The sequence below is a fragment of the Monodon monoceros genome, unplaced genomic scaffold, assembly GCF_005190385.1.
Source record: "Monodon monoceros isolate NGI ecotype Baffin Bay Population unplaced genomic scaffold, NGI_Narwhal_1 Super_Scaffold_17, whole genome shotgun sequence".
Taxonomy (NCBI): domain Eukaryota; kingdom Metazoa; phylum Chordata; class Mammalia; order Artiodactyla; family Monodontidae; genus Monodon; species Monodon monoceros.
In genome coordinates this window covers 21971275-21997336 of record NW_021703773.1, presented here as the reverse complement: position 1 = coordinate 21997336, position 26062 = coordinate 21971275, and the positions used below count along the sequence as shown (strand labels likewise).

Here is a 26062-nt window from a genome sequence, read left to right as displayed (position 1 = left end):
ATAAAGAAAAGAGAACAAAAAGAAATGAAGACAGCCTAAGAGACCTCTGGACATTAAACACAACAACATTCGCATTATAGGGGTCCCAGAAGGAGAAGAAAAAGAGAAAGAACCTGAGAAAATATTTGCAGAGATTATGGTCAAAAAATTCCCTAACATGGGAAAGGAAATAGCCACCCAAGTCCAGGAAGCGCAGACGGTCCCAGGCAGGATAAAACCAAGGAGAAACATGCCGAGACACATAGTAATCAAACTGACAAAAATTAAAGACAAAAAAAATTATTAAAAGCAACAAGGGAAAAATGACAAATAACATACAAAAGCACTCCCATAAGGTTAACAGCTGCTTTCTCAGCAGAAACTCCACAAGCCAGAAGGGAGTGGCATGATATATTTAAAGTGATGAAAGGGAAGGACCTATAACCAAGATTACCTAGCAAGGGTCTCATTCAGATTTGACGGAGAAATCAAAAGCTTTCCAGACAAGCAAAAGCTAAGAGAATTCAGCACCACCAAACCAGCTCTACAACAAATGCTAAAGGAGCTTCTCTAAGTGGGAAACACAAGAGAAGAAAAGGACCTACAAAAACAAACCCAGAACAATTCAGAAAATGGTAATTCAGAACACACATATCAATAATTACCTTAAATGTCAATGGATTAAATGCTCCAACCAAAAGAACAGGCTCGTTGAATGGATACAAAAACAAGACCCGTATATAAGCCGTCTACAGAGATGCACTTCAGACCTAGGGACACATACAGACTGAAAGTGAGGGGATGCAAAGAGATATTCCATGCAAATGGAAATCAAAAGAAAGCTGGAGTAGCAATACTCATATCAGATAGAATAGACTCTAAAGGATGTTATAAGAGACAAGGAAGGACACTACATAATGATTAAGGGATCAATCCAAGAAGAAGATATAATAACAATTATAAATACATATGTACCCAACATAGGAGCACCTCAACACATAAGGCAAATGCTAACAGCTATAAAAGAGGAAATCAACAGTAACACAACAACAGTGGCGGATTTTAAAACCTCACTTACACCGATGGACAGATCATCCATACAGAAAATTAATAAGGAAACAAAAGCTTTAAATGACACTACAGACCAGATAGATTTAATTGATATTTATGCAACATTCCACCTGAAAACAGCAGATTACACTTTCTTCCCAAGTGTACACAGAACACTCTCCAGGATAGATCACATCTTGGGTCACAAGTCAAGCCTTGGTAAATTTAAGAAAACTGAAATCGTATCAAGCATTTTTTCCGACCACAACACTGAGATTAGAAGTAAATTACAGGGAGAAAAATGTAAAAAGCACGAACACATGGAGGCTAAACAATACATTACTAAATAACCAAGAGATCACTGAAGAAATCAAAGAGGAAATCAAAAACTACCTAGAGACAATGAAAACACGACCATCCAAAACCTATGGGATGCAGCAAAAGCAGTTCTAAGAGCAAAGTTTATAGCAATACAATCCTACCTCAAGAAACAAGAAAAACCTCAAAAAACTATCTAACCTTACACCTAAAGGAACCAGAGAAAGAAGAACAAACAAAACCCAAAGTTAGTAGATGGAAAGAAATCATAAAGATCAGAGCAGAAATAAATGAAATAGAAACAAAGAAAACAATAGCAAAGATCAATAAAACTAAAAGCTGGTTCTTTGAGAAGATAAACAAAGTTGATAAACCATTAGCCAGACTCATCAAGAAAAAGAGGGAGAGGACTCAAATTAATAAAATTAGAAATGAAAAAGGAGAAGTTGCAACAGACACTGCAGAAATTACAAAGCATCCTAAGAGACTACTACAAGCAACTCTATGCCAATAAAATGGACAACCTGGAAGAAATGGACAAATTCTTAGAAAAGCACAACCTTCCCAGACTGAACCAGGAAGAAATAGAAAATAAAAACAGACCAATCACAAGTAATGAAATTGAAATCGTGATTAAAAATTGTCCAACAAACAAAAGCCCAGGACCAGATGGCCTCACAGGTGAATTCTATCAAACATTTAAAGAAGAGTTAACACCTATCCTTCTCAAACTTTTCCAAAAAATTGCAGAGGAAGGAACACTCCCAAACTCATTCTATGAGGCCACCATCACCCTGACACCAAAATCAGAGAAAGGTACTACAAAATAAGAAAATTACAGACCAATATCACTAATGAATATAGATGCAAAAACCTACAACAAAATACTAGCAAACAGAATCCAACAACACGTTAAAAAGATCATACACCATGATCAAGTGAGATTTATCCCAGGGATGCAAGGATTCTTCAATATATGCAAATCAATCAATGTGATATTAACAAATTGAAGAATTAAAACCATATGATCATCTCAATAGATGCAGAAAAGGCTTTTGACAAAACTCAACACCCATTTATGATAAAAACTCTCCAGAAAGTGGGCATAGAGGGAAACTACCTCAACATAATAAAGGCCATATATGACAAACCCACAGCAAACATCATTCTCAATGGTGAAAACCTGAAAGCATTTCCTCTGAGATCAGGAACAAGACAAGGATGTCCACTCTCACAACTATTATTCAATACAGTTTTGTAAGTCCTAGCCACAGCAATCAGAGAAGAAAAAGAAATAAAAGGAGTACAAATTGGAAAAGAAGAAGTAAAACTGTCACTGTTTGCAGATGACATGATACTATACATAGAGAATCCTAAAGATGCCACCAGAAAACTACTAGAGCTAATCAATGAATTTGGTAAAGTTGCAGGATACAAAATTAATGCACAGAAACCTCTTGCATTCCTATACACTAACAACAAAAGATCAGAAAGAGAAATTAAGGAAACAATCCCATTCACCACTGCAACAAAAAGAATAAAATACCTAGGAATAAATCTAACTAAGGTTTACCTAAGGAGGTAAAAGCCTTGTACTCAGAAATCTATAAGACAATGATGAAAAAAATTAAAGATGACTCAAACAGATGGAGAGATATACCATGTTCTTGGACTGGAAGAATCAATATTGTGAAAATGACTATACTACCCAAAGCAATCTACAGATTCAATGCAGTCCCTATCAAATTAACAATGGCACTTTTTACAGAACTAGAACAAAAAATCTTAAAACTTGTAAGGAGGCAAAAAGACCCTGAATAGCCAAAGCAATCTTGAGGGAAAAAAACAGAGCTAGAGGAATCAGACTCCCTGACTTCAGACTACACTACAAAGCTACAGTAATCAAGACAATATGGTAATGGCACAAAAAGAGAAATACAGATCAATGGAGCAGGATAGAAAACCCAGAGATAAACCCAAGCACCTATGGTCAGCTAATCTATGACAAAGGAGCCAAGGATATACAATGAAGAAAAGACAGTCTCTTCAATAAGTGGTGCCAGGAAAACTGGACAGCTACATGTAAAAGAATGAAATTAGAACAATCCCTAACACCATACACAAAAATAAACTCAAAATGGATTCAAGACCTAAATGTAAGACCGGACAGTATAAAACTCTTAGATGTAAACAGGAAGAATACTCTTTGACATAAATCACAGCAAGATCTTTTTTGATCCACCTCCTAGAGTAATGGAAGTAAAAACAAATATAAACAAATAGGACCTAATGAAATTTAAAAGCTTTTGCACAGCAAAGGAAACCATAAACAAGTCGAAAAGACAACCCTCAGAATGGGAGAAATATTTGCAAATGAATCAACGGATGACGGATTTATCTCCAAAATATACAAGCAGCTCATTCAGCTCAATATCAAAAAAACAAACAACCCAATCCAAAAATGGGCAGAACACCTAAATAGGCATTTCTCCAAAGAAGACATGCAGATAGCCAAGAGGCACATGAAAAGTTGCTCAACATCACTAATTATTAGAGAAATGCAAATCAAAACTACAATGAGGTATCACCTCATGCTGGTTAGAATGGGCATCATCAGAAAATCTACAAACAACAAATGCTGGAGAGGGTGTGGAGAAAAGGGAACCCTCTTGCACTGTTGGTGGGAATGTAAATTGATACAGCCACTGGAGGTTCCTTATAAAACTAAAAATAGAATTACCATATGACCCAGCAATCCCACTACTGGGCATATACCCAGAGGAAACCATAATTCAAAAAGACACATGCACCCTAATGTTCACTGCAGCACTATTTACAATAGCCAGGTCATGGAAGCAACCTAAATGCCCATTGACAGACGAATGGATAAAGAAGATGTGGTACATATATACAATGGAATATTACTCAGCTATAAAAAGGAATGAAATTGGGTCACTTGTAGAGACGTGGATGGATCTAGAGACTGTCATATAGAGTGAAGTAAGTCAGAAAGAGAAAAACAAGTATCATATACTAATGCATATATGTGGAATCTAGAAAGATAGTACAGATGGACCTGTTTGCAAGGCAGAAACAGAGACACAGATGTAGAGAACAAACGTATGGATACCAAGGAGGGAAAGTGGCGGGGGTGGGGTGGTGGTGGTGGGATGAATTGGGAGATTGGGATTGACATGTATACACTAATATGTATAAAATAGATAACTAATAAGAAGCTGCTGTATAAAAAAATAAAATAAAATTCAAGAATTAAAAAAAAAGCTTAACAAACCAAAAAACAGATGTACCATACTAATGTTAGATGTTAATAATAGCAGAAATAGATGTGGGATTTATGGAAATTCTGTAATTTTTCTGTAAATCTAAAACTGTTCTAAAATCTCAACTAAAAAAAAATTTGATATAAAGAAGCAATTAATGAGTATGCAGCCAAAAAAAAAAAAAAAAGAAATCCCTGAGTCCTTTTTAACCCCTGTGCAATGTGTTCCAGGTATCAGACAACCACAGGTGAAATCCTTCTTTCTCTAACAATTGACAACCCTCTTCTCCGCTGAGGGCAGGGACCCTGTGCCTGTCCTTTCCCCTCTCAGGATCCTCCGGGCACAGCTCAGAGCCCAGCGCAGGGCAGAAGCCCCATGAGATTACGGGACGAGCCTCTGCTCCATGTGATGTGGCCAGACACCCAAGCAGCATCACTGCCTGTGTCCCTCTACCCTATTTTTTTGCCCTCCTCTTCTCATCACTGCTGAAATTCTGTTTGGGGAGCACATTTCAGTTTACAAAGTGCCCCACCAATATCTCCTTGTGATTAGGATCTTGCCCGACGCCGCCTTCGATGGGGCCTGGAACCTGTGGAGAGAGAGGCAGAGGCCCGGGGGCGGCCAGGCTCCACTTACCGCCACCTGCACCGACTGCATGGCCAGGTCGCACGGTGGCTTCAGGGCCCGCGGCCGCGTGGCATACCAGAAGGTGGTGAGCGCCGCGAACGCACCGAAGCCCATGAGTGTGTTGGTTGGAAGGGTGCGCACGTACTGCCGGAAGTCAACCATCTCTGGCATCCGAAAGAACTGGGACAGCTCGTGGGCTTGCATCGTCCTGGGTTGGTAGCACCCTACACCGATATCTGCCGGAGAGAAAAACGTCACGTTCATTCCAGGGTGGCGTGATGCTGCTCCAGACTCCCCGCGGCCGATCATCAGCTCGACGCTGGCTGACCAATCGGGGGCATTAAAGCCACAGGCTGCTGGTCCAGGTCTTTTCCTGGCTGTCAAATCTCATTTTTCTAAAAACATCTTAGGAATTCGTTTTACTTCTATCATCTTGTGTAAAGTTTTCGTTGACCATATTAAAAAGATTTAGTCACTCAGAATTCCTGCCATAAAATGTTCACAACAAGGGGCATAAGTTACTATTTTCTTGCCTTATATTCTCTCTCTCGTTCTCTTCCACCTAATCAAACACACTCAACTCTCATTATCACAGCTGATGGGGAGAAGAACAGAGAGCAGAAAGTAGCCCGAACCACCCAAAGGCCATCAGTTTCCATTTCTTCTGACAAAGCTCAGCACAAGCTCCCCAGCTGGTGAAAGAGACCAAGCAGGGTTCTGAGTGGGCCCCTCACCTTCCCCACAAAAGCAGCCGTATAAGCGCAGGGGAATCTGGCACTGGCTATTCTAACAAAACAGCGTCACTTATATTCCTCAAGCTGTTATAGCTAAAATAAATAATAAAAGGGTGTGCATAAATATCTAGAGATATTTATCTAGCAAATATCTAGAGAGATTATAGCATAGTATTTGAGAGAAAGTACAAAATAGTATTTATGATCCTAGATTCTACAGCCAAATCCCACCCCCCCAGCTCATCAGCTGTATGACTGGGGACAAATCACTTGCCCTTTCTGTGCCTCAGTTTCCTCAACCATAAAAACAGCACCTATCTCACAGGGCTTTTATAAGGACTAAATGGTTCACGTAAAGAGCTTAGAATGGTGTGAGGCACCACAATGTGTTCAGTCCACGTTGGGCATTATTATTATTTCCTCTACTGACATTCTGTGATTAGTCCTGCATGGAGAACAGTAAGAGACAGAGGTAACAAAAGATGACACAACTACGAGGAGTTTACATACAAAATTAAGAAGCCAAAACACACAGAAGAAAATCAGATGAACAGCCCCATATATATATTAAAGCCTCAAATTGAATATTATAAACAATTTATATATATATATCAATGTAAAAATTAATGTGCAGTACAGAGAACAAATAAGAATAATTCTAATTAGAAAATTATTGATGAATAACTGCTCTAAAGTATGTTTGGCAGTACAGGGAAGGAAATCCTAGGAAACGATCTGAAAGACTTTTCTCAAAAACTGCCTGGCAATGCGACGTGTTAGCCTTTATCATTAATTCAGACGGTATTTTTGAGCTCCTTATTTTATGTTTTTTAAATAGCTAGGTCCCAAGACTGAAAATCGTTTTTTTTTTTTTTCCAAATATAGAAATCTTCTTCAAATTTAAATCTACATCACCGTATATATCTTTTTACAGAGCTGCAGAATATCAGGGGCTTTCACTGGCCGTCAGTTCTCTAGGAGGCAATGTAATGCAATCTTGTGCTACAACAGCCCTGTGTAGGCATACATACACACACACAGACACACAGACACACAGACAATTTTGAGCTTTAACATGACAACAGAGAAGGAGCAGGTAAGTGCATTTCTGCAGGTCATAACTGTGCAGAGAAAGCACCAGCACTTATAAAACCACTCACCATCTGTGCCACCAACAGCTGGCTGCTCGGTGACACACCACTGCAGAAACAGACTAGGCCGCAGGGTAGGGGCGGAGTAGGGGGTGGACGTGCTCACCCGGTGCTTAGCCAGCCTGCCAAGGTCTCTCAGGGCATCCGTCACATGCGCAGTCCTGTGCTGCTGCCCACTGGGCTAAAGGTAACTAGCAGACAAAATCCGTACTTGACTTCCCAAGAGAACAGGCAGTGGAGGATAGACCAATGAGAAGCTGGGCGCAGTCACCCCACTGGGCAGGGACAGGACCAGTGAGTGTCAATGCCGGTGCCAGTTCCAAAGACAGACACTGTTTTCTTTCTGCTCAGCATCCCAAGAAGGAGAGACAATGGGCATATTTTTTTTAAAACCACTGAAATGAACAATCAGATGTTGGGTGGTCATGTCAAACGGACATAAGACAGATCAAGAAAGTAACTGATTATCGGTACACTGACAGCAGGTTTCTTCTAGATGAATTCATAACTCGAACTGAACTACCCCAGCCATCCAACAAATCTGGGCATCTTGTGTGGGCTAGGAGCTGGGAAGAAAGTGAGAGCTGGGCTCTCAACGGGCTAACCAGCTAGTGCAGGAGATAAACAAGCAGTATCTGTCTGCAAGGTGGAGTAAGTGTTAGCACCGTTAAGATCCAGTGATCAGGGAAGACCCCTCTGAGGAGGGGATGTTTACACCGAGACCTCGAGGATAAGCAGACAAATCAAGTCCAGGTCTTACTCGCCCCGAGTGGTCAGATTTCATAAACAGTATTGCAACCCCACGGATGCGCAGAAACCTTATGCATACAATGTGCACACCTGCCTTTCCCTCCAATCATTCTGGCTGTCTGCATCACCTCACAGCACTTCGAGTCTGGAGGGGAGGTACCCACCCTATTTATTACACACAAGCCTGCCCTTCCCTCCTCTCTCCCCAAAGTCCCTGAAGTCATTTCCATGAAACCTAGATCGTGCGAATTTACAGGAGTTGTTCAACAGACTCACATCCCTGTGTGAGAATATTAAATCATCCCCCCATAAACAAACACAGTCATAAACAAGTGATTAATTTTTTATATTCTATTATATTCAGCATCTAGGCAAGCTACAAGTAGACGGCGTTGTACTAAGGAAGAAACGTCTACTTCTAGAAATAGGTCTAGGAAAGAAAACTTAAAACAAAACAAAACAAAACCCAGAAAATTGCTGATTCGGTAGCATTATACTAAGAAAGAAATGTCTATTTCTAGAAGTAAGTCTAGGAGAGAAAACTTAAAAAAAAGAAAAAACAAAACCCAGAAAATGGCTGATTCGGTAGCATTGCACTAAGAAAGAAATGTCTACTTCTAGAAGTAAGTCTAGGAAAGAAAACTTAAAAACAAAACAAAACAAAACCCAGAAAATTGCTAATTCGGTAGCATTATACTAAGAAAGAAGTCTATTTCTAGAAATAAGTTTAGGAAAGAAAACTTAAACAAAACAAAACAGAAAAGTGCTGATTCAGTAGCACCCATGCAAGAATATTTTATTAGGTACTAATCTGTAACACTAAGGATTTCAATCCAGCTAAATTCTTATCTTTCGTGGGTGATGATGAAAAGCTATCGCAGTTTAATTCATGCCTTTTAGCTGGCAGCCAGGTAGCGAGATGCAAGTCCACTTTGCTGAACAAATGGGCTAATGCTGTCCATGGGAGAACTACAGTCCACACAGGGAAGGAAGAACGAAGGCAGTGCCTCATGCAGATCCATGCAAGGGAGAACCCTTCGATGTGAACGGGGAGCGTTATAAATCTTTTCCCTGCTATTTAACTGCTCTTAAGGAAACGGCACTTGGGCTATTTAGAAATGGAGGCAGACCTACATTCAAAGAAAATTAGCCACAATAAATAGCCTTTCAATGCTCCAGCTGAACACAAACACCACGTCTTAAGACAGTCCCAGCAGGTCTCTAAGAAGTATCAAGACTCACGTACTTGCCAACAAGCGGTTAAAACCCAGATTTTATGCTTGTTCCAGCGGTGCTCTAGTTGGAATCTTTTTCCTAATTCTTAAATTTCCACATCACCATCTCAGGAAGTTTTTTATAGCCCAGGCATATAATCATGGTGCTGTTTGCTAAGAACATGATTCAGTCGGCTTTTAAGCCGGCTTAAGCGGCCAGTATTGTTGCACACACAAGGCTACTGGCAGCCAGCTCCTCCTTCCCTATAGCTACTCTCACACAGACAGAAAGTGAGCTCGCTCAGTTGAGTCTTTTGAAATTCCTATAAAGCTGGAGTCTAAAACCACAGGATGACGGGGAGTGTACCAATGGTGGGGGAAACCTGGCACAAGCTCACTGCAAAGAACCAGAGCAGAGGACGCCTTTAAATAGACCTGGGTAGAAATAGATGTACGAGCAGGGGAATAGAAACTGGACTGCATGACTGTCAGAAAACAGAAATCCTGGCACCCATCTGCCCAAACTTTGGGAAGAGGAGCTAAATGATACAATTAGCATCAATGTGGTGTTTTGGAAAGGCTTTCACATCGTGTGTCTCACTTAAACATCAAAATATAAAATCTGATGAGGAAACAGAGGCTGGACACTTAACAAGGCTTCCGGAAGGTATCTCCCAAGACCGGGACACCAACCCAACTAAACTCATGCTTTTTCCTCTACAGGAACAATTCTTACCCTGTGCTGGGCCGCTGACTCGCTCCACTGAGAACATGCACGTACTTGTTTGCACCTGGGGCTCACAAGCCCCCCGCAGCCCACACCCCAGGTTAGGAACCACGAGAGCAGGCGGCCTCTACAGGTCCCTCCAGCACTCACACGCCACAGTATTAGGAGAGCTCGGCATCTGAAATCCATCTCACTCTCCATGTCCTACAGAACCGCTAGCATTCACCCCTTTACCTTGGCCTGGGAGCATGTGGGTTCAAGGCCCACTGTACACAAAGGGTCACCTCTTACCATTCTGTTTGCACCAGGAAAAAAGTGGATCAGGGCCAGAGGTGACTCACAAGGGCATCATTCTCTATGGACACACACACACACACACACACATGCATGCACAGCTCCTGCGATTCTGCAAACGGATACTTACATTAGCATTTTATTTTCTTCGTGTCATTTATAAATCCCCCAAATGGGTGAGCTGGATGTTTCTCTCCTTCTAAAGTTCCTCGAGCTTTCATCCAGCTGAATAATAGCGGTTTGGTGGACTATTTCACCAGGAATGCAGCCCTCAAACAAACCCACATAAATAGTACCCTTGCCCCGGCAGCAGCAAATGAAGAAGTCCTGACGTCTCGCCTTCAAGTAGCAAAAAGCCAAGCTGGCGAGATGCTGCCATTCTTTATCCACCTCCTCCCCTGCACAACAGGCTATTTACAGAGGCCTGAAAGTGCCCTCTGTGTCCGGCACTAGCTGGGCACAGCTCGGCCTCGAGAGCAACAAGAGAGCAGCAGCCAGACCGTGTGCTGTTCTTTCAAAGGGGCCTCTCCAGACCCGCTGGATTCTTGCTCCTTAACCCTGGCTGGCAAAGTACCTAAAGCTAGATTTGCTTGAACCATCCCCTCTGGAACCGAAAGAGCAGTCAGGCTCCCTGTAGAAAGTGGGAGCTACAGAAGCTCCCCAGAGGTGCCCAGGTCTGCTGTTCCAACCCCATCCCACGGAGGAATTCCTGACGGCGGTCGCTGCCCCTGGACCATCTCCTCATCCTGAGCACAAGAAGGACAAGGACCACTTGGGTCACTCAGGGATCCCAGGCACAAGGAGCAAGTAGTTCCACAGGGTATTATCCCCATCCGCCGCCTTGGGGCTTTCCTCCCCAAGGAAGCATAGTAAACCTTAAAGCCACCTAATTTTCATTAAAGCGATTCTGTGTGTGGATCCCCAGTTCCATTTCCAAGAAGATTTTAAAAGGACAAAGGGAGCGGAGATGCTTTGTTTTTAGAAAACTGTTCTATTGAAATAGTCGAGGCAAGCCGAGTAATTCTACACTCAAGCACTCCCTGCCCATCTCCTTAAAGCTGTCCCAGAGCGGGACACAAAGCTTTCACAGGCCAAGTATAGGGCTAGACTGACTTTCTACCAGTAAGATTAGGGCCAGGCCTCACCCGTTCACACTGGCCACCGGCCACCACTACCACATACATCTCAAAATAAAGAGATTCCAAATATAACATGCCCAACTGGAACAGATCAACTTTTAGGGATCAGATGAAACTGGTCAAATGTCTGCTTATTACAATCTCTGTATTCACCAAGCTATACCTATATTTAAGTCACACAACAATATACATTACTTTAGAAATATTTACTGGTTTTCTATTCACATTTCATTAATATTTTATTCAAAGTCTTTGAACATGCTTCTTCCAACAGGGTCTTCAGAATCTCCAAAGCCACATTTTAAGGATTAACAGTTTTCTGTGGCCTATCTTCACATTTTTCTCTTCCACTTAAGCTGGTTAAGTGGAAGCATTTTTTGAACTCCCATCTGTAGCTACCACTGCAAAAATTCTCCCAGGTCACAGGACCACATCTGTATAATGTTAGGACAGTTAAAAAAAAAATCTGTCCTATGGGTCCATATTCATATAACTAAACCACATACTTCACTGCTTTTTAAACTGATGTTTAAAAGGTTTTTATAATAATATCCAACGCTTGCCTTTGTAAAGTCCAACCCCCAGAAGTAACTACCCAGCCAGCATACAATTTCTTTGCCTTAGACTTCTACAAGAACCCAAGATTCGGATTGGCAGGTGTGGCTTCAAGACAGGGTGCCCGGGCTTCCCTGGTGGCACAGTGGTTGAGAATCCGCCTGCCAATGCAGGGGACACGGGTTCGGGCCCTGGTCCGGGAGGATCCCATATGCCACGGAGCAACTATGCCCGTGCGCCACAACTACTGAGCCTGCGCTCTAGAGCCTGCAAGCCACAACTACTGAAGCCCGCGCTCCACAACAAGAGAAGCCACCACAATGAGAAGCCCGCGCACCACAACGAACAGCAGCCCCCTCTCGCTGCAACTAGAGAAAGCCCGTGTGCAGCAACGAAGACCCAACGCAAACAAAAATAAATAAATAAAATAAATAAATGAAAAAAAAGACAGGGTGCCCCCTCTACTGATGTTGTTCAAAATAAAGTGCCCGAGAGAGCACTCCGTAGTGTGAAAGGCTTGGTAAGACTTTAACGTGAGGACTGAAAGAGGGTTTGGGAAAACCTCACCTTCTATTGGACATGTACATGATTTAATATCCACTTGGGGGTACAAACTTCGAAAACTTGCAGACGCCATTCATGAGGCTTGGAAGTAAACTGCATAACAACAATAAAATAGAGAATAACAAGGTGCCAGTAGGTGCAAAAGAAACTGTGGACACCATCACACCGTCTCGGGGGAGCTGTGTGTGCATGCAGGAGGTGAGTGTGGCCTAAGAAAATGAGCGTGACTTCAGGCTCCGGGGATGAGAAGCAGCTCCCCACCTCAGCTCAAGGATTTGGAGCAAGTTAATCCGGAACGCATGACAGGGTAAGCTGCACGGGAGATGGGAAGGAAGATGTTTGGGGAAATCAGCGTGAGGTTACGATGTCTGTGAGGCCACTGTGAGTTAAGCACGTAGCACGTGTCAGGCCGGTGCTGAGCAGTCACCCATAAGAGCACGTGTAGTAACAGTCCTCACTGCACAGAGTTGTTACTGTCAATGCAAAGACCAGGAAACCGTGCGAGGAAGGTCAAGTCCCTGCCCAGCTCCACACAAGAACAGGACTAGAGGCTGGGCTGAGGGCAAGGCCACTGGACCTTAAGAGGCAAGTGCTGGGACCCAGGCACACAGTGATTCAAATCTACACAAAGGTGGGACACAACGCAGAGGATGACAAAAAGCGAGGACACATGGGGCTTTAAAAAGCTGGGATGTGACCCCCAACGTCCACCCACAGGCGAAGAGATAAACAGTATGCGGTGCATGCACACGATGGAATATTCTTCAGCCTTTACAAAAGACGGAAATTCTGATACATGCCATGACGCGGGTGAACCTTGAAAACGTTATGCCAAGTGAGAGAAGCCAGACACAAAAGGATGCATACCATACGATTCTGCTTATGCCAGGGGCCTAAAACAGGTGAATTCACAGAGAGACAGAAGACACACGGGGGTGGGGGGTTTACTGCTTCACAGTACAGCTTCTCCTTCTGGACTAGAGTGTGGTGATGGTTATACAACACTGGAAATGTACCTAACGCCACGGAATGGCACACTTAACGCCACGGAATTGCACACTTAGCGATGGTTAAAATGGTAACTTTTATATTACTCATATTTTACCAGAATTTTAAAAAATTTAATCACTGAAAAAAAAATACGTACCAGGATTCGGTAACTAAGTGGATATAAATGGAAAAAAGAGGAATTGGAAGGTGAGTTTTGGAGTCTGGAGAATGGTGGTGGAGCCATGAAGTGCGGAGGTGGCCGTGAGGCATCTGTAGGCCCTCGTCCTGGCGCAAGTGGAAGGGCGATCCCCCCTCTCCCCCTGCTCCTCCGGGCTCCCCTGCCGACCCAGCCTCAGGGCCGCCACAGAGGCAGGTGTCACAGCGCACGCCACCTCCGTTCCTCCTAGGCACTCCTGCCCTTGCTGCACCGTACAAGCCCCCCAAAGCCCAGAAGAAGGTCCCTGTGCCTCCAAACCCACTCCGCAGTCCCCCTCACCTACAGCTCTCCTCCCTGGTCCTGCTTTAAGATGTCCAGGGCTTCCCTGGTGGCGCAGTGGCTGAGAGTCTGCCTGCCAGTGCAGGGGACGTGAGTTTGAGCCCTGGTCCGGGAAGATCTCACATGCCACGGAGCAGCTGGGCCCGTGCACCACAACTACTGAGCCTGCGCTCTAGAGCCTGCGAGCCAGAACTACTGAGCCTGCGAGCCACAAGCACTGGGGCCCGCGCGCCTAGAGCCCGTGCTCTGCAGCAGGAGAGGCCACCGCAATGAGAGGCCTGCGCACAGCAGCGAAGACCCAACTCAGCCAAAAAAAAAAAAAAAAAAAAGATGTCCAAATCCTACCCAAATAGGCCAGAGGCTGCTTTCCCGAATAAATTCTTACAGGACCCACTCAGTCAGAAGCCGGGAGTCCTTCCTCTGAATTCCAGGAATGCTTTAGTTGTAGCCCTCGTGTGGTCCTTAGCGGCTCCTGTTTTGCGCTTATGGCGAGTGTATGCTTCCCTTGGGGAGAGGCTACCCCTCCTCATGGACCGGAGCCCTGGCCCAACCGTCTCAAGATGCCCTCAGTGCTTAACATGGTGCCCTGCCCAGAACAGGTGCTTCCTAAACATTTCCTGAGTCATGAACGACCCTCTGTGATTCTGCCCAGTTCTCTACTGCAAGCCTCTGGAAGATGTGTACACAGAGCTGTGATTCTCCAAAGAGAAAGCGGGTATTCAGGCCATTTCCAAACTTCAGCATCTTCCCTTGGCACCCTCGCTGCTGCTATGAGGCAGTGAGCTGGGAGGAAGCAGCACCTTCCAGGGGACCTGAAGGGGAAAGAAACAAACCAGCAGACAGGACGGCAAGCCACTGACTGAGAGGCTATCTCAGGATGTCCATTTTCCCATCTTCCCATTGCCTATTTCTCAAACTCTTTCACTTATGTATGATGTCACCCCCAAGGTCATCTAAGGGCAAGGGTCCTCACTTCTCCTTTGTAGAAATCCATTCAGACATGTGATTGCGGGTTAGTTTACAACAAATCAAGGCTGCCCATGAGGAAGACAAGAGAGCAAACCCCTTTCTTAAATAGAACAGCCAATGCCAGAGGAAGGGCTGAGTCCAGAGCCTGACCCCAGGGCTGGCCACCAACTTCTATAAGTGAGTTTTATCTCTGAAAGGAAAGCAAATCCTCCCAACCAGAGAAACTGCCCAGGGGCTGGAACACAATGGAGGGCTGGCGTGAGGAGCCCTTAGAAAGGCCCAGAGCGTGGATGGGTGGGTGGCCATCTGGGATGCAAGGAATGCTTGAAGCAGGACCTGTCCAGCATTCCCCAGAGAGAAAAAAACCACCAAGCACACAGCTCTCCTCCCTTCTCTCTTCAACACAGATACAGAGACCTGTCAGGCACATCCACTTGGGAAAACGATAATTATAGTCAGGCCCTGCCTGGTGAAGATATGCAGGTCACCTAAAAGCCTCTCTGTCAGGGTGAAATTTTAGTGGCATGGATTTAAGAGGAAATGTTTCCATTCAAAAAAAACATTCCGAAGAGAAGCAAGATGTTTCCGCTGGTCTTCAAACAGCGATTCACTACTGTTAAGTGGTATCTAGATATGAGTCACGATGGGGCAGGGCCGTTTCCCAGGAAGAGCCAGAGAAGGGAACAGCCCTGGACAGAGCAGACCCACAGTCAGCCGGCTCTGCTTCAGCGGCTGGAGACCAGGCGGCTGTTTGTTAGGCTGACCCCAGGCTTCTGCGAGAACCAAGACAGAAGAGGCTCCTGCAGGCGAGGCTTCCCGCTCATCAGTGGGTCTGACAGCCATGTTGTTTCAGCTGATCTGGGCACAGGGAGGGTCTTGATTACGTCTGGGGGCCTGCATGTCACAGAGAATGACACCATGGTATGGGGCAGTCAGCCAACACAAGAAGAGCCTGTTATGATAATAGCTGGAGAAGAAATAAAATTCCTGTGGCCACTAAACAATCCAGAAGAAAAGATTCTCTACTTTCCTGGCATGTGATGAACCACAAAGTAAACCCCGAAGCAGAAGGCTCCCCGAGAGGAGGGGACAACAATCGAACAGGAAACAGGACTCACGTCTTTCACAACGACCAGGGCTGGACCCAGCTGGCAGGGGCCCTCCTCTAAGGGCCTCAGGACCGGGAGGAGGTCCATTTGTTTGAGCAGCTGCACACAGAGAAGGCACCGAAGTCCTGGGGTCCCTTCAGATGCTCTGTCCAAAGCTAGCAACTTCCGGTAGTGGCCATGGGAGGGGGCAGAACAGAATCATGAAAGAACGCTAGACCCACAGGCACGGAGCTCTCTGTCCAGGTACTGGCTGTGCCCCGTGAGCTGCAAAACCTGAGCCAGCCCCCTGCTGCCTGCGTAGGCCCCCGGGGGACAAGGAAGGGAGGGGGAACAGAGGGAAGCTCCGCCCCCTTCTGTCTCCAACACCACAGAGCATCTCCAAGGTGATGCTCAAGGAGGCAAAAGCTGGCCAGGCAGTCCTGGCACTTGCGACTAAATAACAGGATCCCACCCACCCAGAAACTCCTGTGATGTCAGGACATAAAAAGAAAACAGCGCATTGTTAAAAAAAACAAGCTATAACTAGGTCAGGTCAGTTCATTTTCTCCTGTATTTATGTATTTCCCACCTGCTCCAGAAAGGGCCCTGGGTGGTAACCTGTCCTTCCAGCAAAGTGACAGATGGGGTGAAAGCCCCTCCCAGAAAATATATATCTAAGCTCTCACTGTCTGCCCTAACCTGTAAGAGTTAACACACCTGCAGAAGTTAACTCACCTGCAGGAGTTAACTCACCTGCAGGAGTTAATGCACCTGCAGGAGTTAACGCACCTGCAGGAGTTAACGCACCTGTAAGAGTTAACACACCTGCAGGAGTTAACCAAACTATGCAGGGCCCTGGGCTCCAGGAGCCAGAGGGGAGAAAGCACTGTGTATGGGCTGGAGCACAGAGGGAGGGCGGTCCAGCGAGCCGAGAGCCAGACAGGAACAGGCAGAGGCAGCTGGGGGTGGGGAAACGTCAAGGCCCGGCCTGTGCTGGCAGCACTCGGGGTGGCGGGTAGGTTAAGGACAACAGTGACATAGACCAGAGGCCCCGACACGCCTCTCTCCCAGGAGAGCTGCCTGGCGGCAGTCTGAGCAAAGCTAGTGCAGGAGCCAGAGGGAAGCAGGACCAGCCCTTGCAGCTCCCAGAGGTTGCAAATGTCAGTGACCTGGATAAGCAGGCTGAGGGGACACAAGGTTGGGTAGAGATACTTACACCTCTGAAAACAGACCAAGGTTCCAAAGGGACAGATAAACCAGAGAAATGGCTAACAAAGCAGGGGTAAGTGGAACACAGAATAAAAGGCAGATTTCTACCCAGAGAGAGAGCAAGGCCAGCTACTCCCAAACTTGGGAGAAATCCACTTTTGAGCGTTGACAGATCTCAGCTCTGGGGACACCGTCAGTGGTGCGGCAGGAAAGCGACAGGAGAAACAGAGAAAAGGTTTAAGCAGGATTTGGCTCACTGTGTGAGAAGGGATGAGGGAGGCCTCGGTGAGCGAGGGTTACACCCAGAGTTCAGGTAACTATAAGAGGCGATTAGCCCTGGGGAAGCTAAAGACAAAACGAATCTAACCAGTTACAGAGGATTATAGGATAATGACCCAGTGTTTAAAAGAAGGAAGGGAAAAAAAAGAGATTGTCCCATCTGGCCGTACCTCCTCGGAACAGGTGACGCTAGTTGGGGGTCTTTATTTTCCCTTTATGTTTTGTTTAAATTTTTATTATGAAAATTTCCAAATCTATTCAAAAGTATACAGGGTAGTATAAGAAGCCACCATGTACCCATAATAACCCCAGCTTCAGTTTCAATAATGATCAACATCTTGTCAGCATTGTTTCATTCTTAAAAAACAATTTAAAAGCAAATCCCAAACTTCTTATCATTCAAGTGACACTTCTGAGGCCCGTTTTAGCTCTACGATCCTACAGCTTTGAGAACTTAGTTAAGAGGAGTAAAACGGGCACAGATGCTGTAACCTGCCACTGATCAAAGGTTTAAACAAAGAAAGCCAACTCAAATATTGACTTGAAGTGGCCAACCCAGCATGGTATTTAATTGTCATGCAAGAAAAAGGTACATATGTACACACTGAGAATATTTAGGTAGCACCCACTCTACATCAAGCACTGCCTGAGGCACAGGAGTGAATGAATAAAACAGAAAAAAAATGAAATCCTTGTCCTAAAGATGCTTCTTTCTACATTGTCAAGTTTTGGCCAAAGGCAAAACATCTTCCAGATTTAACCTGGCTCTCCTAAAGTCAGAGGCTAATTTGACACGAATCACAACCCAGTGTCACAAAGCAGTGTCTATCCCCCCTTAACTAACAAATCCCTTCCTTTTAAAAATGGCATTTGGAGGGGTCTTGCCATACTGGTGGCAGAGAAGGAGTTAATTTTATGGCTCTTTAAACTTCTGACAATGCATCAAAAATCATAAGTAAATGTAACCCTGATATGTAGATGCACTTATTTATAAACTGTACACATGTACAAATATTTTCTGAACATTATGAAACATACAATTATGAATTTAAAAAGAAAGCTAAAAAATAAATATCTACAGAAGTTCTAATACATCCACCTGCACCCTTATAGATGGTCTCCCCAACCCGGGGCACATGCACCCCATCTTGGAGACCAGCGCCCCACCTCCTCTCTGTCACCTGCCTGGCTAGAGTCTCTGTCAGTTCCCGACTACGGGCAGCGGTAAATACAACTGCTAACCGGAGCGCCTGCAAAAGCCCGCGGCGCCCAGGACGCAGGGTAACAGTGCCGGCCCAAGCTGCACACGGACTTTCTATCCAGGGGGAGACAAAAATACTCCGCATCGCCCTGTGATGGAAAGAAGCGTGCCGGGGAGGGCAGTACAGCACACGTCACAGGCACCCGGGCTAGTGCCGAGGCCAAGCGGACTGAGCGGGCTGCTCTGGAGGAAGGAGACTCTAGGCAAGGGCCCCGGCAGGCTAAGGGCCTGGCTCATCGGAGGCGGTCTGTCCCGGGACCTCAGCTAGAGTCCCTGCGTGCCCTGCAGAGAGGCCCTGGAGTCTGACGTGCTGCTCTCTGACTCATGCCAGGAGGGGAAACACAGCCCGGCACCGCCTCCGGCATCTAGCCTGCTTGGGCTGCTGGGCATACCCTCTGCATTGCGGGTCCCTCCCCGATGAGCTGGTTGGTTGGATGGTGTGACAGCAAGGTCCCTGCCAGCTACTCAGTCTGGGGCGCCTCCAGAGATTTTCAACGCCTTGATCTCAGCTACAAGATCTAAGCCTTGCACAGGATCATAACATACAAACCTGGAACGATGAAATGTACATTCTTGTCAGTGACACCGTCTGTGAGACATCTGTCCATCTGAGTGTCTCCTGGTCTCAATCAATCATCAGATAACACTAAGCACTTACTGGCAGCGAGGCCCTGTGTTAAACGCTGCTGAAAACAGAAACAACAGTGACTAGGTCTCCTAAATGCACAGAGCTCAGTGCGTGGCTGGGGGACCTAGTGGGGAAGTGAGCTATGCGCGTACGAAGAGGCAAAGGAAGGGCGGTGGGGGGCGCTCAAAATGCGGGGTAACCAGTACAGCCTGGCACCAAGCCACTGGAAAAGAAGGAGGCCAACCACCAGAACAGGGTTCAGGAGAGCCTCCCCGGCCAGGCGCTAACTCTACAGTTTCTGAGTTAGGGGTGAGGGCTCTTGGGGTAGCAGCTGTCTTCTAACCGGAATGGGGGTGTTTCATCATTTTAACCACCAGTTGCTGTCAGCCGAGGGTTTCAGTGAGTGATGTGGAGTCTGAGGACGGCGACGGTCCCTCTGGGGAAAGTACCTCTGAAGAGTGGAGCGATGGGCAACGAGGGTGGGATGAAGAACGTCACTGCAGACGGGGGACGGTGGGCACACAGGCCCGGGAGGCTCGTCCGGGGCACGGGACGGTGAGTCGGGTGGAAGACAGAGTCATGGGTGCAGAAGCCTTGGTTCAACCCTGTGCCACCAGAGTCTCTTTCCAAAAGCCCCAGCTTGGGCTTCCGTGGTGGTGCAGTGGTTGAGAGTCTGCCTGCCAATGCAGGGGACACGGGTTCGTGCCCCGGTCCGGGAGGATCCCACATGCCGCGGAGCGGCTGGGCCCGTGAGCCGTGGCCACTGAGCCCGCGCGTCCGGAGCCTGTGCGCCGCCAACGGGAGAGGCCACAGCAGTGAGAGGCCCGCGTACCGCAAAAAAAACCCCAAAACAAACAAAAAAAAGTCCCAGCTCGTGGTGGTTTGGGAGACTCATGGGAAACAGCAGGTTGGAACCAGACCCCAGAAGCCCCCGAGAGCCAAGCTACGTGAAGACTTGGGGCCTTCCAGAGGGGCCCTGGAAGGCTTCCGGGAGGAGGAGGGATTCGATCCGAACTCTGTGTTAGGAAGAGTCATCATCCTCCCCTTCTTTTTTTAACTAAGGACTTTTGCTGTCTAAACTGGAGGTGACAGACTCTGGATCAGGGCAGTGACATGGACAATGAAAGGAAGAAATGTGTGTGTGCTGGGCAGCACGGTACAGAATAAGCAGGACCTGCTGACTGGCAGGATCTTGGGGCACAAGATGACCCCGAGGTCCAGCCGTTCCTCGAACAGGCACAGGGCCCAGGGACAAACGCCATTGTGTGTCACGGCCCGAGGGGAACACAGTTTGTGTAACCTTGATAAGTCACCTCCTCTCCTGCACCAGATACTGCATCGGGCGATGAGTGAGTTAGGCTCAGGGACCCGGGGAACCTGGGGTGCGCTGGAGTGTCTCAGAGGTGAGGAAGCCGCCGCGTCTCGAGTCTCTGTGATCTGGGATTCCCACCCCTCCCTCCTTAAACCATGGCAGCCCTGCTTTTATTTATTTCATATATTGGGGTTCTGCCTAAAATTGTCCTGGGGAAAGGAGGCCATAACCACTGGACTATACCTCTGTGCCTTCAAACCCTGCAAATCCACAATTCTATTCTCTTGTCTATTAAAAGTTTCCAGCACGATCTAGAACAAGACTAACTTCCAGGGTAGGCAAAGCCTTTTACTCTTTAATTTTCTAGAACGTCACAGCTGTGTAACAAGTGATCTCATCACTCGCCGAATGGAGCTGAATCAAAATCTGTTGTCGTTTCAGCCCGCTGGTAGTAAAGACAGCGTGTGAATGAGATAGGGGATGACCAAGGAGCAATGATACGGAAGAAGAACCAGCTCTGTCCTCAGTCTTGCTGGATAACGTAGAACTTACCAGGCCCCCCCGGACTAAGAACCCTTCAAGTTCAAGAAGCAAAGCCAAGCCATTAGGCGCTCCGGCCCTGAAGCCAAACTGCCGAGGTTCAAACCCTGGTTTGGGAGACTTAATCCCTGCACCTGTTCCTTTACCTTCCGTAAAATATGGATAAAAGTAGGACCTACCTTACAGGGTAGGTGGGAGGATTAATGCGTTAACAGATCTGAAGCACCAAGAACAGTGCCTGGCGCTATGAGCTGTCATCACCCCCTATCCTGTCCACTCAGCTGACACTGCCTTGCTCTGCAGTTGACAGCTGAGCCTGGAGGGAGAAACGAGCTCCTATAGGAACTTTCTCTTTACTCTGGTTAACAAAAGAATAAATGGTACTCAGGGCATTTTGGCCTTACGTATATGTACATTTTCCCCACAACAAACCTGTGGGGAAAGTGCCAACTTCTACAGCGGCCAAATAAGTGTGCAAATGGACAGATAATACATTTATCAGAAGTCCCTCTAGAATGAGGAAATGGTGCAAAAGGCAGCCCACATTTCCTCCTGTGATGCCCTAACTTCTTTTCACTTATCTTTCCAAAGCATGAAATCCTTATTTGAACAGCTTTTGACTAGAACACATGAACCCAAAAGTCCATTAAAACCATACACTAATAAAAATAATTTCCAAATCATTGTCAATTTCAACAATTTTAAAGCAGAACATGCCCAAACTTAAAAAAATATATACTGAAATATATAAGAAGCTTGGTGAACTGCTCTGAAATAGACAGCTGTTCCTAAATATCCAACAATAGGGGAAAGGTAAATAAATTATGGCATATCCCATAAACCATATAAGGCAGTCACCTTCAAAACTCATTTTTTTCAATAGTATGTAACATGAAAAAAATTGTTCACGATATAACTTAGGTGATTAAAATTTATCAAAAATTTTATCTTCTATTAAAAATATACACTTAAGCTTAAAAAAAAATCTGGAAAAACACAAAAAGGAAATACATGAAAATGTTACTAATATTCAATCTCTTGAAGAGAGGTTTTTGTTTTTGGGGGTTTTTTTTGGCCATACCATGTAGCTTGCAGGATCTCAGTTCCCCGACCACGGACTGAACCCGGGCCACAGCAGTGAAAGCCCAGAATCCTAACTAGTAGGCCACCAGGGAACTCCCAGATTTATTTTTTATAGTTCACAAATTTTCTATAACAAGCATAGATTTCTATTACAACATTAAATGTATATATTATAAAAATGATGTCTTATTGTATACTGTATTTGTATAAATATATAATTTTATTTATACATACAGATTTTCTGAGGCAAATGGTTTTGACTTAGATATTAGACAGCTTTCAAATTTTATTTAAAACTTGAAAACTACATGGAGGCGCCAGTCCTGAAATCTTAGATTCTAGAGACAAGACGCTGGCCTCCAGCCAAATGTATTCTTCTGCAGCAGGGAAACAGAGTCCTCACCCCCAGCTAAGTTTTTAGCCAAAGAAAGTGCCATCCCTCCAAGCCGGCCAAATTTCAGGGAAGGCTCTGTCATATTTCTCCTTCCCTCTTGATTCCACAAAAGTTATGACTAATAACTGTGTCACCTCCAACACAGTCAAGAAATTCTAAATGTTAGGATGTGAGAAAGCAGAAAAATGAACCAAACTCAAATTATGTGACCCTTTTCTCTTGTCACTGTGGTACAAATTATGTATCACCTCGAGCTTACACAAACTAGGATTTCTTAAGAGCTGGCATTCAGCATTTTAGATGAGGAAAGGGCGAGGAAATGGCATGGAGTTGCGGACACAAGCACTGGTAAGTTTGCCTCTACCTTCTAGTTCATCACGTACAGCTATGACTTCGGGGCTTGTGCTTGTTTAAAAGCTCTCCAAAGCTCCTTTAAGTACTAGAACGTTGAAACTCAAACTCAACCCCTGGCACCTTCTCTGTTCCCTGAGACTTGGCCTCCAGGCAGGAGCGTCAAAGCAAAGTGACTCTAATGTGTTTGTCTGCACATCAAGTTGGACGTATAACCTTCAATAAAAACTCTGGCATCTTTGATCTCCCTCCTGACTGGCCACAGCCTGTCAGACAGCAGAGCTTGAAGAGGACTTAGGATAACTACAGCTCTGAGCTGCCTTAAAGGATGTTCTTTTGTATTTTCTAAGACAGGGAGTCTAACACATTGCATCATCCAAACAATACTGTTCACAAAACGTGATTAATTCTGTCAACACTGACAGAATTTGGTTATAACAGATACTAAATGCAAAAGAATAATGGACATAGGTGGCAAATTTGCACAATAAATTCAGCAACCGACCTTAAAAAATTATCTATTCCCCCAAGGTTACTGAGTATCACATCTAGAAATTACTACTATTCCTACAGTCTCCCTCTTTCCAGAAAAGTGAAACTTGAAGGGAGAGAGGAGAAATCCCCAGCTGTAATGACAAAACATGATCTTTCCCCAGGCCCTCCTCCAAACTTCCACAAGACAGCTACATCAAAAACCAAAGATGTAACCAGCCCTGGATATCAAGCAGGACACCGTGGCATGCGGTACACTGTCAGCTATTCCAAAGCTCAACCAGAAGCAGAGACAGTTATGAACACTTGACCTTTGTGATATAAACAGACACCTGTCTCTACCTGCCTTTGTCACAAGTATCTATCTCTTAAATGCCCCAAATTCAAAAGCCCAGAGATTCTTTTTAGTCAGGCTGCCCACAACGATAATAAAAATACTGCTAAACTATGCATAACAGAGACGGGAAGGAAATAGGTCAACATGCTTATAATTGTGAGAGAAGAGCAATTTAATAAAAGTCTTTTCATCTTACAGCAAATGCAGAAAACAGAAATCTGTAACACATGGTCTATGATGCGTCTATCTTATTTTAAGTGGGGGAGGGAGGTATGAAGTGTGCTACTCCTCAGGGTTTGCTTTTTCTAGTCACGGAATTTTAGCTGTGAAAGACTTTGGTCGAATGCAGTTTTTTCCAAATGAGGAGTCAAGTTTCATACTAGGAAGGGATTCTCCCAGTTGAGTCAGAATAAGAAAAAAAGTCTCCCAGGACTGGCTCGACCCTGATGGCAAGCGAAGGTGAAAGTCCCACCTTCTCAAGCCCACCCAACCAGACTGTCAACTCAGACCTTAAGTTTTAAGCCAATCTAACCTGCCACCTCCATCTGAAAACGCTGCATCAAACCAGAGGTTTTGACTGGCTTTTTGTTTGTTAAGTGTTAAGCAAATAATTGTTTACATTGAGATAATCACAGGTGAAATCTGTGTCAGAAACTGAAATTTAACCAGTTTCTCTTATGCTAAGCAAAGGTCAAAAATAAAAGTAAGAATATTAACAGTTAGGGCACTCTGTATATTCCTGCATCAACAAGAAGCTTAAAAGTCTGAACTTTCAAAGGCAAGGGCACTTTTATAATGGTCTTAGTTAAGCTCCATAACCTTGAAAGTGAGTGGGGTGGGGAAGGAGTCTGCAATTCTAACGTACACACCGATTAGCATGAGCATCTGTCTCTCGGTTCTCATGCACGTGTTCATTCAAGTCACCGTCTAGGCTACAAGGTAATAGATAACATGATTTTTGCTTCCTAATTTCAAAACATGCCAGGCTCTTTAAATGACTCCATCACGGCCACGTGCAGCGGATATGGGCACTCCTCTGCAGGCACCGCGAGAATTTCCACGTGGTGGCAACAGACTTTTGATGCTGCCTTTGACCCTCCCGCGGGCGCTGCGCGCAGGGGCCACCGTCACGCCGAGGCTGGGAGACCGCCTGCTCCGATGCTTCCACGCGCGTTCCGAGAGAGCCTGAAACCCCGCCACGGGGGCAGGAAGGAGGCCGCGGCCCAGAGAGCACCGTCACGGCCCCGCGGGATCATCGCCTGGTATCTGCAGCTCCGGGTCCGGCTTCCCGCCGGGCCGGTCCCCGCCGCCACACAAACAAGAACCCGGTCCGGCGGCGCGCGTCACACGCACCACGCCGTGCACCAGCCCCAAGCCCGCGCCGCCCGCGGGGAGCTGCGGGCCGGCATCCCCGCCTCCGGCACGGGAAGCGGCGGCGGCTAGGGCGGCCCGGAAGCCTCCGCTGCGGCGGGAACCCGAGGAGCCTCAGGGCAGAGGCCGGAAAAGCGGAACGTCCCTGCGAGCCGAGGCCCTGTTCGCGTGCCTCCGCTGCGGCCGCAACCTCCTGGGCTCGGGCCGGCAGGGCAGCCTCAGCCCCGCGCCCCGCCGAGACGCCGGCGCCACAGCGGGCACGGATGCGGCTCCCCGCGGCAGGAGCACTCACCTCCTCCACAGGCTCAGCCGTGCACCGCCGGCTGTCACCGCAGCCCACTGCTGACCCCAAGCCGACTTCGGATCCTATTTAAGGGGGCCGCCGCCACTGTGTGGCTGGCTACGCCCCAGGCCCCGCCGCCTTGGAGCCAGGCTGCGGCGGGTGCTTGTGCCGCGGCCGCCCCGCCCTCAGGCCCCGCCCCGCCCGCCGCGCGCTCGCCTTCCCGTCTGGTCGCGCGCATGCCGGGAGGGCACGGAGTGTCCCAGGGCGCACGTATCTCTAGTCGTCCGAACTGCAGTGGATTTCATAATGAGTTCGAGGAAGGGCAAGAGGTAAATTGTGGTGGCTCAGCCCGGAAGGCTGCGGTGCTGCGGCGGCCGGGAAACGCCGTTTTGCGTTTTCCACCCGCAACCGCGTGCCCCGCTGACTCCTTGGCGGGAGGGGCTTTTGCAGGGAGGGGCCCTGGGGGCCCGAGGACTTTCCTTGCCTATTTAAGTTGGCAGCGACGTGCGTAACCCCTTTTAACCTGGTTTCACTACGGCCCCCACATAGAGTTTCGCCACACTCCCTGGCTGGGAAGGCTCTGGTCTGGATTTCTG

At 46.4% G+C, this 26062-nt stretch overlaps 1 protein-coding gene across 5 annotated transcripts in view; it reads right to left on the bottom strand.

Annotated features, from left to right (window-relative positions):
• The window catches only part of ACSL1 (acyl-CoA synthetase long chain family member 1), a 153868-nt gene that overhangs the window by 45621 nt on the left and 82185 nt on the right, over positions 1-26062 (bottom strand). Inside the window, exons 1-2 of one of the 5 annotated variants that reach the window (XM_029226474.1) lie at positions 25476-25639; positions 5265-5491 (exon numbers count right to left, since the gene is read on the bottom strand). In XM_029226474.1, coding sequence (XP_029082307.1) covers positions 5265-5459 — 195 coding nt within the window. In that variant the 5' untranslated portion in view covers positions 5460-5491; positions 25476-25639. Of the gene's footprint in view, positions 1-5264; positions 5492-7149; positions 7211-15956; positions 16026-19225; positions 19956-25475; positions 25640-26062 lie in introns of those variants that run through there. The other 4 variants (XM_029226473.1, XM_029226475.1, XM_029226476.1 and 1 more) reach the window with 4 other exon arrangements.